A 14,323-nucleotide genomic window follows, 5' to 3' on the forward strand; every position below is an offset into this window, starting at 1 on the left:
AAACTCTGGCTTCCTTAAACTGGCTTCCTTACCTGGAGCTGGCAACCCTATGAGTCCTCACAACAGCCACTGAGGGAAACCTTTGTCCCACACTCAGGAGCTAAGCAAGAGAACTGTGTTCCTCGGGAGACACAGAGCTTCTGACAGAGAACAGTATCTGACGGGAGTGGGCGGGGAAGAGGAGCACACCCGGCCAGTGGCACGCCAGTAGTCTTGACTGGCAGCCGGCAGGCCAGTGGCTGAGGGAGCGCATGCAATCTCGCCACCCCATAGGCCAGAAGCCACTACCATTCGGCAAATATATATAAGAGAGATAGTGTCCTTCTGTATTGGTTGTCTGAGATTAGTATCATCATTGGGTAGTTCCATTTCTGCCTGATGGACTGGTATCAAAAGGGATTGCTGAGAAGTGGCTAATGGAATGCTTGGTTCCATCTTGCTTTGTATACTATTTAACATTGATATGAAATGGTTGAAAGGAGAAGGCTAGAGATACGGAGTTAAGTGTCACCAATACTCAGATGATGCTTAACATTACCTCCACTCAGCTGATTCAGGTGAGGTGGTGGATGTTTTGAACAGGTTTTGGAAGCAGTAGTGTGCTTGCTGAGGTATGATAAACTGGTGCTCAATTCAGATAAAGCCCAGGTAAAGTTTGTTATAACTTGGCTAACTCATTAGGGTGTAAAAATCCACTCTGTGAAAAAAACAGCAGAAGTTGTCACACAATTTTTGGTGTAAAAATCCACTCTGAAAAAAACATAGTTGTCACACAATTGTTTGGAAATTAGTGAGATAACGGACAGGACAGGGGGAAGTCAAAAGTAAAACCGGTATAAAAAGCAGAGTTTGGACTGAAACATTCAAGGTGTTCTACAGCATCCCAACTGGAACCTAGCCAAATTAGGAGACAGGTGATAAACTTGACTGATGAGTAGCTGTTGCTGAGTGAAGTTTCAGTGGGTTAGTTTCGGTTGTCTAACAATAGGTCATAAACCTCAGATTAACTAGCTTTTGTATTTATCAACCCTTTTATGTTTGTTTGGTCTTGTGATGCTTTGGTAGTAATGATAAAGAAGGGAGGGACCTCTGAAAGACTATTTGCATCTTTGATTGCTAATATCTCTGTGAAATGTTCTTAATAAATCTAACGTTCAGTCCATCAAATATGTCCAGTCCATCGCACATTCAGTGGTGCAGGCGGTTAAACGCTTGCATTAACAACCAAGAGCAGCCATTGCGGCTGTTCGAATACCACCGTGGCCGGAGTGAGCTCCCGGCCTTCATCCCAGCTCCCGCCAACCCAGCGGGTCGAAAGCCCATTAACATCCAAGGCAAGTAGACGAATGGGTACCTGCCCTTAGATGGGTAGGGGGCACCCACCTCTGACGAAAAGAGGCTGGTGGTTGTGTGGACGGTGGTGCGGAGGACGATAGCGGCGCAGAGGACGATGGGCGGCGGCAGCAGAGGCTTGCTGGCGGAGGCTTGCTGGCGGAGCTGAGGACGGTGCGAAACAGAGCGATCCCTGGTGGCCGTGGAAAAACATCGAGCATCGGGCGGTGATGGCAGCGACGGCAGGACCCTGGAGGCGCATGACGATGACGCGAAGGCAAGGCGGTGCCTGAAGGACGAAGCCGGCCAGGAGCGTACAGGAAGCCGTGCGCCGGTCTGGGGCTGCCGTGGTTGCTGGAGAGAGAAAAGATCGGGAGCCTGGCAGGATTGCCGCGCCAGCAGCTGAGGAAACACCGAGCCGTGCCGGAGGGAGTAAAAAAGAAGGAGCGCATACACCACCTAGGGTGCTGGTAGGATGTCCCACCCCCAACTTCAGATGTGGCCCTAGATAGTGATAGCAGTTCTTAGAATGACAAAAATGTGAACCGCCCAGAGACCCCTTCGGGGGTTAGGGCGGTATATCAAATCTAAGGTTAAATAAAAAAATAAAATAAATACGTTGTTCATCAGTAGTTATGGTATATGCATGCCTGTTGTGCCAGCCATATAATGTGTGGATTAACCATTTAAAAGTACTAGATCTTTCAAAATTAATTAGCAGGTGAGGACAGGAAACAGGTGGCATGCTTGCTACATATAATGGTGAACCATTCTATTGCTTATGTGAGGCTTGAATGTTTAGCACTGGCATTCGGTTGTCTGGAAGGTGGCCAGTCTCTTCTGTGCAATATAGTAGCTCTATTCCTCATGAAGTGATTGGGCCTTACTGACTCCTATGTAATCTATGTAAAACAAATGTTTTCTCATTAGAATTTGGATATGCTCATTCAACACCATCCCACATAGCATCAGAGGTAAATTTGCATTAGTGCCCTGCCTATCTCCACAGAAGATCAGGAAGAAGGCATGTCCAGTCCAACCTCTGATGTCTACTTCATACATTGTGTGGTATCACTATAAATTCACTGAGTGCTTACGTTTTAGGAAGAGCTCTTCAAGCTTGAAGCTAAAGTGCATAAACCAGAAGTTCTCATACAGCTTTAGTCTCTAAGGGTAAAGTCAAACATCCATACTAAAAGTGGTGCAAGGGCATATTCTCTGTCCCGAAGACAAATGACTGGGAATGGATCAAATGGGTTGGATCTCACCAAGAATTTCCACAGATGCAAGGAGAGAGGGCAATCCTTATCAATTCCGCCTTTCACAGCAGCCCCCAAACCCTCTTGAAATTCTTCTCCTGGGGGACAGGGGACCCCCAGGAATAGCTTGAGAGGAATCAGAGATCTCCTGTGGGAGGGGGAAATTGGTGAAATTGCACACCACCTATGTCTACAGGAATTTTAGTCCACCCTACTTTCTACCATATTTTCTAATACATGTACATCTTCCCCAGTGTTCCCTCTAAGCTGAGTTAGTATGAGTTAGCTCACAGTTTTTTAGCCTCCAGCTCACACATTTTTGTCTTAACTAAGGAAGGATGGCTCCAGAGCAAACTAATTTATGCAGTAGCCAAATCGCTCACTTACAACTTTAATGCCAGTAGCTCACAAAGTAGAATTTTTGCTCACAAGACTCCATAGCATAGAGGAAGCATTGATCTTCACCACAAGTCATGCTCTCTTTTTTCTGAGCTCATTATTTTCTGGGTAGTTACATAGGGTGTGCCCTTGAGCTGACCTTGAATATTCAATCTGAATGACTTACTCGGTAGATTACATTTATAAACATATGCAATAAGTGAACAGGAACAAACGACAAGCGTTCATTTGGAAGAGCTACCAATAGCTGAGTGAGTCATCATGTTATGAAGCAATATAATGCAGAACAAACAGGATAATTATTATATCAAGAATACATCAGAGTATACAGAGGATTCTCTTTCTCTTTCATAATTAGTAGGAAGAATCTTACAACTCAATACAGCAGGCTTTTTCAGACATCCAGGTCAGGCAGTTATGTTTTGCTTGCTGGTGATGGTAGTAGGAAAATAGAATTTATCCAAGCAACAGTTGAGGTTTCTGTATGTGTAACTGTGATATGCCTTCAACAGAAAATCTACTGGAGGAAAGCCTGGATCCTACACATCCAAAAGAGTAGCAGCAGAGCATTTATTGAGTTGGGTCTAACAGATCACGGATCTTTCCTATGTTGACCTCCCCACAGTAGTTCTTTCCAGTCTCAGAAACGTTGATTCCTAGTATCACAGAACAACAGGAACTAATAACAACATGGGTTGGGAGCCTGTGCTGTAGATAAGGAAGGAGGCAATTTTCCATCAGTGCAGCTCTGATGATGGAAAAAGGAGGAAGGGCACTTGTGTTCTCTCCCCCACCCCCACCTGCATGACTGTTAATCGACACTAATCCCACAACTCAAAGGAATCAGCTTTCCCAGGATCAGATGGGATGCTGGGAGGAGACGAACATGAAAAAGATCCACAACAGCCAATTCCTGATCCAGCCTATTGTGTTCAATGCAGTCATCTGAAAAGGCTCAAAGGTCAGCAACTGCATGATGGAATTTGTGGATCTGCCCAATATTCAGATTTAGGGTTACATGCAACTCACTAAATCTTCCATGAAATGATTTAATGTGTCAGGGTCAGAGATTAGGAAAGACATCTGTTTTATTGCCTCCCCCCTGTGATCTCAGGATTTGTTGTTGTTGTTCAGTCGCACAGTCAAGTCCGACTCTTCGCAACCCCATGGACCAGATCATGCCAGGCCTTCCGGTCTTCCGCCATCCTCTGAAGTTTGGTCAACTTCATGTTCGTTGCATCTGTGACACTGTCTAACCATCTCATCCTTTGCCGTCCCCGTCTTCTTTGACCTTCAATCTTTCCCAGCATCAAGGTCTTCTCCAGTGAGTGATCCCTTCTCATTTGGTGGCCAAAGTATTTGAGCTTCAGTTTCATTATCTGGCCTTCCAGGGAACAGTCAGGGTTGATTTCTTTTAGGATTGACTGATTTGATCTTCTTGCAGTCCAAGGGACTCTCAAGAGTCTTCTCCAGCACCATAGTTCAAAAGAATCTATTCTTTGGCGCTCAGCCTTCCTTATAGTCCAACTCTTGCAGCCATACATGACTACTGGGAATACCATTGCTTTGACCATGCGGACTTTTGTTGGCAGGGTGATGTCTCTACTTTTTATCATGCTGTTTAGGTTCGCCATTGCTTTCCTCCCAAGGAGCAGGCGTCTTTTAATTTCATGGCTGCTGACACAGTCTGCGGTGATCTGGGATCCCAGGAACATGAAGTCTGTCACTACTTCCACGACTTCCCCTTCTATTTGCCAAGGAGTGATGGGGCCAGATGCCATGATCTTAGTTTTTTTGATGTTAAGCTTCAAACCCACTTTTGCGCTCTCCTCTTTTACCCTGAGCAAGAGGCTCTTTAGGTCCTCTTCACTTTCTGCCATTAGAGTGGTATCGTCTGCATATCTGAGGTTGTTGATCTTTTCCCCAGCAATCTTAATTCCCGCTTGTGATTCATCCAGGCCAGCATTTCGCATGATGTACTCTGCATATATATTAAATAAGCAAGGCGACAATATACATCCTTGTCGTACTCCTTTTCCTATGCTAAACCAATCAGTTGTTCCATATCCGGTTCTAACTGTCGCTTCTTGGCCCTTATACAGGTTTCTCAAGAGACATGTGAGGTGGTCTGGTACTCCCATCTCTTTAAGGACCTGCCATAGTTTGTTGTGATCCACACAGTCAAAAGCTTTAGCATAGTCAATGAAGCAGAAGTAGATGTTTTTCTGGTACTCTCTTGCTTTCTCCATAATCCAGCGAATGTTGGCAATTTGATCTCTAGTTCCTCTACCTCTTCGAAACCCAGCTTGTACTTCTGGCAGTTCTCTATCCACGTACTGTTGAAGCCTAGCTTGTAGGATCTTGAGCATGACCTTGCTAGCATGTGATATGAGTGCAATTGTGCGATAGTTTGAACATTCCTTGGCATTGCCCTTCTTTGGGATTGGAATGTATACTGACCTTTTCCAATCCTGTGGCCACTGTTGCGTTTTCCCAATTTGCTGGCAAATTGAGTGCAGCACTTTAACAGCATCATCTTTTTAAGACTTTGAATACTCAGCTGGAATACCATCACCTCCACTAGCTTTGTTGTTAGTAATGCTTTCTAAGGCCCATTTAACTTCACATTCCAGGATGTCTGGCTCGAGGTCAGTGATTATACCGTCGTGGTTGTCAAGGACATCGAGGTCTTTCTTGTATAGTTCTTCTGTGTATTCTTGCCATCTTTTCCTAATCTCTTCTGCTTCTGTTAGGTCCCTACCGTTTTGTCCTTTATCATGGCCAGCTTTGTATGGAACACTCCCTTGATTTCTCCAATTTTCTTGAAGAGATCTCTAGCCCTTCCCATTCTATTGTTTTCTTCTATTACTTTGCACTGTTCATTCAGGAAGGCCTCCTTATCTCTCCTTGCTGTTCTCTGGAAATCTGCGTTCAGTTGGGTAAATCTTTCCTTTTCGCCTTTGCCTTTCACTTTCCTTCTTTCCTCTGCTATTTGTAAAGCCTCATCAGACAGCCACTTTGCTTTCTTGCATTTCTTTTTCTTTGGGATGATGGTGATTGCTGCCTCCTGTACATTGTCACGAACCTCCGTCCATAGTTCTTCAGGCACTCTATCAAATCTAGACCCTTGAATCTGTTCTTCACCTCTGGACAAGCCTCCATTTTCGTCTCCCCTCCTCCATCTTTAATTTTAGAATTATATCAGTGCTGTTGTTGTCACTTTGCCTGTCTCTGAGTATGGTCACATGTGCCAGAAGAAAGCCGGGGGGGGGGGGGGGGGAGTGAGGCTATTTGCACCGTAGTAATTTGGCCCACCACCTCGTGATCAGATGCAGCGGCAGGTGAATTGGGTTTTTTCCTTCACCGTGTGTTTCCAGTGCACTTCAACAAGGAATCACTTGTAGTCGCAAACAGAAAAGAGCTGGTGTGCAGTGTTCCCTCTAAGCCGTGGAGTCTTGTGAGCAAAAATTCTACTTTGTGAGCTGCTGGCATTAAAGTTGTGAGCAAGCAATTTGGCTGCTGCATAAATTAGTTTGCTCTGGAGCCACATCCTTCCTGAGCTAAGATAAATCTCTGTGAGCCGGGGGCTAAAAAACTGTGAGCTAGTTCACACTAACTCAGCTTAGAGGGAACACTGCTGGTGTGTGTCTGGGTGGCACAAAACTCGCATCACACATTTAATATAAAGTCATTATGTTGTTACCCAATCAACATGAACACTTTGTAATAGGGTGCTAGGGTGGGCCCTAACAGAAGTAGAGAAACTGGACTAACAGCACGGCTATAATCTTAGTGGTAGACCACATGCTTTACAAGCATGTTCAATCTCTGGCATCTCTGTGTATAAGATAATGGGTTAAGTAGCCTGAGACCTTGAAGTTGGATCCTGTAACCAGTCAGAGAATGCTGCACTGGACTGATGGACTAGTATTCTGACTCATGCATAAGGCAGCTCCTTATATTTATTTTTGATGTTTCTCTTCTCTGAACTCTTAGCTCCTGTTTTGTATTTTTGAAGACTACTATTATTCTCTATTTGTCTTTGGGGTTTATTCCATCAGTCAAATGCAACATTGCTGACTCATGATCCTCCAAGTGCCCTGCCTTGAATACCCACAGTCAGCACTCATTATGTGTTTTTAAACTATTATTTATAGTGCGATGGCCACGTAACAATGCACCATGTGACTGCTTTAATTGAATGGAGCATGTTGCTTGTAGTTGCCACCCACATGGTGAAACATGTATTACTGTTTCCTTGGAGATGACCAGCTTGCTATACTATTTCAGTTGCCACAATGAGAGTTTTTGAGCAGCTACCATGATGTAAATGGCCTTTTGAAAGGCTGAGAGCCAGTTTGATGTAGTGGTTAAGAAAGGCGGACTCTAATCTGGAGAACCAGGTTTGATTCCCCACTCCTCCACATGAAGCCAGCTGGGTGACCTTGGGTCAGTCACAGTTCTCTCAGAGCTCTCTCAGCCCCACCTGCCTCACAGGATCTCTTTTGTGGGGAGAGGAAGGGAAGGCAATTGTAAGCCGCTTTGAGTCTTCTTTGGGTTGTGAAAAGCAGGGTATAAAAACCAATTCTTCTTCTTCTTCTCCTTCCTCCCCTCCCCCTCCCCCTCATCCTTACCAGAACATTACAACAGAAGACACAAAGTGGAGTTTAACAGCCACATTCAGTCTTAGCAACATTTCATTATGACTGACTATGGCGAATTAAACCTCTATAGCACCAGATACCCAAATTATATTAGACAGGATTGGACACCGTCTACCTCAACTGACATGAACAATTCATTCAGAGCATTTACTGAGATCCCAGCCAGGAAATAAATGACAATGTGTAGGAGGAGAAAATATAGTCTAAACACAGCGACACTGTGGCAGATTCTGCATTGACTTTTCCCTCCATTGTTTTATGAAACCCACGTTGGAACAGAAATTCCCCTCTGCATTGCATGCTGCTTTCACTTCCTTTGATCATCAGATTTTATGGTACCTCCTGCACAGATTATGTCCATTTTATGGCCATTCAGGAGTGACTTTGCAGTCAGTACAGCGTTGGCCCGGGGTATTTGAATGTGGTTTTTAGCTGCCCTTTTTCTTCCTAGTTGAGAAAATGTGGAGCGAATGCTAGATGCAGAATCACCCACTCTTCCACATTGCTGAAGGTTCTTTTCTGCCTGCTTTGTACTTTATTCAATTATTCTGCCATAGCTAGTCTTACACTGGCTGTTTTGTTCAAGGTAAATCATTGCTCTGTCATGATATACATGTTACATGTATGTTCTTGTGTACTTTTAACACCCTTTGTAGAGAATTCACCAGCTGGTCAGGAAAAGTGCAGGACCTTTTATCTTTGACAGCCAATGAATGAAGCTGGACAAAAAAGAAGTACTGTCTTTTAATTATTTGTGAAGTGCTAAATATATCTTAAATCTTGTTTGAGCAGTTAACAAGCATTATCAAGTATAATCTCAGAACACCTCTGTATGCTGTTATAGGATCATATTGAGAACCAATTATTATATCAGTAAAATCATTACATGATAAAATTATAATGACTTTGGATTTCCCTTTGCCTATAAAAAGTGTCACATAGAAGAATTACTCAGGTTTCTGTGAATGGAGTGTCAAAGAACATACATGAGATTTCAGTCTGTTAAGTCGTGCGCTTAACAAAGAGTCGGAGAGTGATTCAGCAAGAATTGCGGTTTATTCTTCAGCTCAGTTACTTCTCCGTTACGGTACAACAATCGCCAGCCAGAACCCATCACAGATCGCTCAGACATACACTGGCTTGTCTATATTTAAACACTCCCGGCTAATGTAGCCACACCCCCTGTACAGATAACAACCTATGAGGTTGAAGCAATAACGACCAATCACAAGCGATCCCGCTCTGCACGGTGATTGGTAGGCACTTTCTGGGCTAGGGCTCCTATTGGTTACATTAGGATCCTAGCCCAGGATGAAGCTCAACATGGCATCTCAATCAGGCGATTCACACATCAGTATTTACATTCAAGACTCTATGGCGCAGTTCACATAGCAGTTATATATACAATTCAATACATAACAAATCCCTCCCCCCTAAGCGAAAACACTCATGAACAATCGTAATCGCTCAAGTAGGTGGGCACTCTGCGCACACTCTGAGACCTGCGTGGCTGTAAAGGCTCAGCAGGCCTCCCCGCTTGGGGAACAGCATCAGGCTCGGGGACTACAGAGCCAGGAGCACTTCCAATACTTGTACTGGGTCTTTGAGTAGGGGTCTGCCCTGACTCGCCGACAGTACCGGGGCCCTCGGGCACATCGGTACTCACCTCCGGGAGAGGTTGAGGAGTGTCCTCCGGTTCCTGGAACTCCATAGGCAGTGAGGTGGGGCGGCCAGTTGCCCACCGCTGCCTTAACTGGTCCGTGTGTCGCCTCCACTTGCGCCCGTCCGCAAGCTGGACAGCGTACATCCGGGAACCCACTACCTCCGTAACTGTGGCTGGGAGCCACGAATGTCCCCCGGCATAGTTCTTCGCAAAGACCGTGTCCCCACATTCGTAAGTGCGGACCTTTGAGGGAACACTCTGCTGCTGGGGCCTCAAGTCGTTGAGGTCAGGATGCAAGCGATCCAGCAACGACGCTAGGCGTCGCCCCATTAACAACTCGGCTGGGCTGCGGCCCGTAGCCGAACATGGAGTTACGTGCTGGCGCAGGAGAAACGACGCCAGTTTCACTCCCCAGTCCCCGGATGTCAGCTTTGCCAGCGCATCCTTGGTCGTGCGGACCATTCTTTCCGCCTGGCCGTTAGAGGCAGGGTGGAACGGGGCCGAAGTCATTTGCCTTATGCCATTGTTGGTTAGGAACTGTACAAATTCAGAAGAAACAAATTGAGCGCCGTTATCGCTCACTAAAACATCAGGCAACCCATGTGTGGCAAAAAGACGGCGCAAAACATTAATTACAGCAGTGGAAGTGGTGGTAGACATTGGCGCCACTTCCAACCATTTTGAAAATGAGTCCACAACAATTAAGAACATTTGCCCTTGTACCGGGCCCGCCAGGTCGATGTGTAGCCTTGACCAAGGCTTTCCCGCCGATTCCCACTTTTGCGGATAGGCGGTTGGTGGGTCGGCCCTCGCCTGCTGGCATGGCGTGCACCCCCGAACCCACTCCTCAATATCAGCGTCCAACCCGGGCCACCACACATATCCCCGGGCCAGAGCTTTCATATGTACCATACCGGGATGGCCCTCATGAAGTGATTTCAGCACTTTTTCGCGCCAGCGATGAGGCACAACCACCCGGTTTCCCCACAGTAGACAGCCCTTGGATACGGACATCTCGTTTTCCCGCATTTTATACGGTTTGAATTCCGGCTCTAAAGTCCCTGCCGGCCACCCCCTCCACACCCAGTTTAGAACACGACTGAGCACAGAGTCTCTTGCTGTCGCAGCAGCAATGTCCTTCACTGACACGGGTGCCTCCGGCAGTTCCTCAATAGCCAGAACTGAGCAAGCAGGAGCAGGGTCCAAGTCCTGGCCGGGCAGAGGGCAGCGGCTGAGCGCATCAGCGTGTCCAATTGCCTTACCCGGCCGGTGTTCCAAGTCGAACTCATATGCTGAGAGGAACAATGCCCACCGCAACATGCGAGCGGACATAACATCAGGGAGTTGCCGGTCCTGGGCAAAGATCCCTAGCAAGGGCTTGTGGTCCGTTACCAAAATGAAACGCCTTCCAAACAGAAAGTCATTAAACTTTTTAACAGCAGAAACAAGCGCCAAAGCCTCTTTATCAATCTGCGCGTAGTTTTTCTCTGCTGCTGTTAACGACCTGGAATAGAACGCCACGGGGGCCTCCCGCCCGTCCGGCATGACATGGCTCAGCACCGCCCCCACCCCATATGGTGACGCATCAGCAGCCAACACCAGTAGCTTGTTCTCATCATAATGAGTCAGCACAGCATCTGATGACAGTAATTCTTTCACCCCCTTAAACGCTCGCTCATGCTCGGGGCCCCACTTCCACTTGGAGTCCTTGTGCAGGAGGTTATGCAATGGGGCAGCCACTGACGCCTTATGGGGCAAAAAGGCGTGGTAAAAATTAAGGAGTCCTAAGAAGGACTGGAGCTCCTTGTTCCCCTGTGGCCGTGGTGCATGCTGTATTGCGGATACCTTATCGTTTGTGGGGTGGACCCCGAACTCATCCACCCGGAATCCCAAGAATTCAACACTATGGACCCCCACCAGGCATTTGGACTTTTTTACCTTAAGCCCCGCATCGGAAAAACGCTTGAGCACCTCCCTAACTCGGTGCAACAATTCATCTTCGGATTTGCCCGCTATTAGCACATCATCAAAATACGGCACCGTGCCAGGCACCCCCCTCAGTAACCCCTCCATGAGACTTTGGAAAATCCCCGGTGCGACATTCACTCCGAATTGGAGTCGGTTCACTCTGAACGCCCCTCTGTGCGTTACTATAGTTTGAGCTTCAGCCGCCTCCTTTGTTACTGGGAGTTGTTGATATGCCTGGGCTAGGTCGAGTTTGGCGAATATCTTGCCCCCTCCCAGTGACGCCAAAACGTGGCTGATGACCGGGACAGGGTACGAATGCTGCTGCAAGGCTTTGTTAATGGTGCACTTGTAATCAGCGCATATCCGAATTGACCCGTCAGGTTTAATAGGAGTTACTATGGGAGTTTCCCATTTGCCAAAAGGCACTGGTTCCAATACCCCTTGCTCAACCAACTTATCGAGTTCGGCCTCGATTTTTGCCTTGAACGGAATGGGCACCTTCCTGTATTTAAGGCGGATAGGCCTAACACCAGGATCCAAGTCAAAAGACACTGGGGGACCGTTATACCTTCCCAAACCACCCCCAAACACTTCAGGAAATTCAGAATATAATACAGCCCATTTATTTTCCACAACAGTATTAACTCCCACAACAGCAATACCCAGAGGGTCAAACCAGTCCAACCCGAGCAGGTTGGTTCGGTTCCCCTCAGCTATTAAACATGACAACACAGCACTTTTTCCCTTGAACTCCACTGTGAACGAATCCCTCCCTGCCAGAGGAATTCGATTTCCCTGGAAATCGGACAAGCGGGTGTCCGCAGCTTGCAACCTCCGCCGACTCCGCGTTGGAAACAGCTTGTGCCACGTCTGCGTCGACAAAACGGTTACCGCCGACCCGGAATCCACCTCCATCTCGCACGGCGCGCCGTCGAGGCAGAGAGTGACGTGGATCTTCTGTCTGCTGTTTGTGCTGAAAATGGTGGCTTCCGATGACAGGCTTCCTGTCATCTGTCGGCTGTCGTCTTTCGGTGCGGCTCGGGGACGTTGGTGCCGTCGGGGCGATGATGCGGGTGACGACTTGTTCGCTGCTCTGCACACCCGGGCAACATGCCCCCGCTTCCCGCATGACCGGCAGTCGAGGTCTCTTGCCCAGCAACGCTCGCGCCGATGTTTCCCGCCACAGCCGACGCATGCTGAGCCCTCGGAAGGTTTCTGTTGGGTCCGCTTGGACGCTCCCGCCTTTACCACGCAGACGTCGTCATCAGAGTCGCTGCTTGCGTCGCTAGCCCTCTGCTGGTGGACGCGTTGATCAGCCGTTGCGACCCGTTGTCTCACCTCCCTGGTTGATCTGTCAGCAGCTTCCGCGGCGACAGCCTCGGCATAGGCGATGGCCCACGTTAAGGTAGTTCTTGCGAACAGGCGTTGCTGCAGTCTCTCGTCTCTCAGACCACAGACGAGGCGATCTCGGAGGGCCTCCTCCACATTCGTGAAGTTGCAAGGCCGCGCTGCCTTGCGAAGAGCTGCAACGTACTCAGCTATGGACTCGTTCGCATTCTGACCCCGCTTGTAAAAAGCGTGCCTGCAGGCGATTTCCGACGGCTGTGGAGAAAAATGTGATTTCAGCTTGTCTGTCACATTTTTAAAGGATACGGATTTGAGGTCATCTGGTGCCACCAGTGACCGGGCGATGTCAAAAACGCTCTTTCCACACGAGCTGAGTAGAGTCGCCCTCTTCTTCTCCTCCGTCGTGATGTCATTCGCCTCCAGATGGAACTCAAACCTTGTGAGGTAAGAGTCCCAGTCTTCAGTAGTTGGGTCGAAGCATTCGAACTTCTGGCTGCTCGCGGCCATCGTTATGCGCACAGGCGGAGCCACCAGAGCGGGTGGAGCCTGTGGCTGGCCGGCCTCGGCGATCTCCTCGTTGTCCGACATGGGGTCCGTTCTAGCGGGGCTGCCTACCCGCACTAGTATCCCATCCTCGTCGCTAATTGTTAAGTCGTGCGCTTAACAAAGAGTCGGAGAGTGATTCAGCAAGAATTGCGGTTTATTCTTCAGCTCAGTTACTTCTCCGTTACGGTACAACAATCGCCAGCCAGAACCCATCACAGATCGCTCAGACATACACTGGCTTGTCTATATTTAAACACTCCCGGCTAATGTAGCCACACCCCCTGTACAGATAACAACCTATGAGGTTGAAGCAATAACGACCAATCACAAGCGATCCCGCTCTGCACGGTGATTGGTAGGCACTTTCTGGGCTAGGGCTCCTATTGGTTACATTAGGATCCTAGCCCAGGATGAAGCTCAACATGGCATCTCAATCAGGCGATTCACACATCAGTATTTACATTCAAGACTCTATGGCGCAGTTCACATAGCAGTTATATATACAATTCAATACATAACACAGTCTCTGTGTGTGTATTGGGTTTCCTAAGCTTTTAAAGCATTCTGATGGTTATTTGACATTTGATTAGCTTTAAAGTTGATTTATTCAATCATGCTAGAGAAATGTTAGGATAAATTATTTTCCTTGCATGCAGTCTTTCATGATTCTAGAGTTAACTTGTTCTTGGTTCAGTTTTTTATTATCTTGCCTTAAAAAAAGAGAGTTGTGTCTTCTTTTTTTTAAAAAAAGATAATTAGCTCCCTGGAAGTTTCTGCCTAGTTTGCTAGCACAAGGTTAAGCACAGAACTCACTTATAAATATTGTACTGTTGCAGACATGTTGCCCCTTTACCTGGTCTTTTTAGTTATAAATATTGTACTGTTGCAGACATGCTGCCCCTTTACCTGGTCTTTTTCTTTTCCCGATGAAGTCACAGCTGATTTATGGCAACCCCATGGGGTTTTCACTGCAAGAGACATTCAGAGGTTGTTTGCTATTACCTGCCTCTGTCTAGGGACCCTGGTAATCCCTGGTGGTCTCCCATCCAAGAACCAACCAGGGTCAACCCAGCTAAGCTTCCCAGATCTGATAAGATTAGGCTAGCCTGCGCTGTCCAGGTCAATTATCTAATTATAGCCCTTCA

General features: G+C 47.3%; 1 protein-coding gene across 1 annotated transcript; it reads right to left on the minus strand.

Annotated features, from left to right (window-relative positions):
* Window positions 1–9,782: 9,782 nt before the first annotated feature.
* LOC107117111 (uncharacterized protein K02A2.6-like) lies at window positions 9,783–12,414 on the minus strand (the record flags this gene model as incomplete). Its single annotated transcript, XM_015419164.1, has 3 exons — window positions 12,177–12,414; window positions 10,555–12,058; window positions 9,783–10,395 (listed from the first exon to the last, which is right to left on the minus strand). Coding segments are annotated over exons 1-3 (2,355 nt in total), but the record flags the coding sequence as incomplete, so codon positions are not given.
* Between the last annotated feature and the right edge of the window lie 1,909 nt (window positions 12,415–14,323).

Source organism: Gekko japonicus, unplaced genomic scaffold (assembly GCF_001447785.1).
Source record: "Gekko japonicus isolate JY-2015 unplaced genomic scaffold, Gekko_japonicus_V1.1 scaffold37, whole genome shotgun sequence".
Lineage (NCBI taxonomy): Eukaryota > Metazoa > Chordata > Lepidosauria > Squamata > Gekkonidae > Gekko > Gekko japonicus.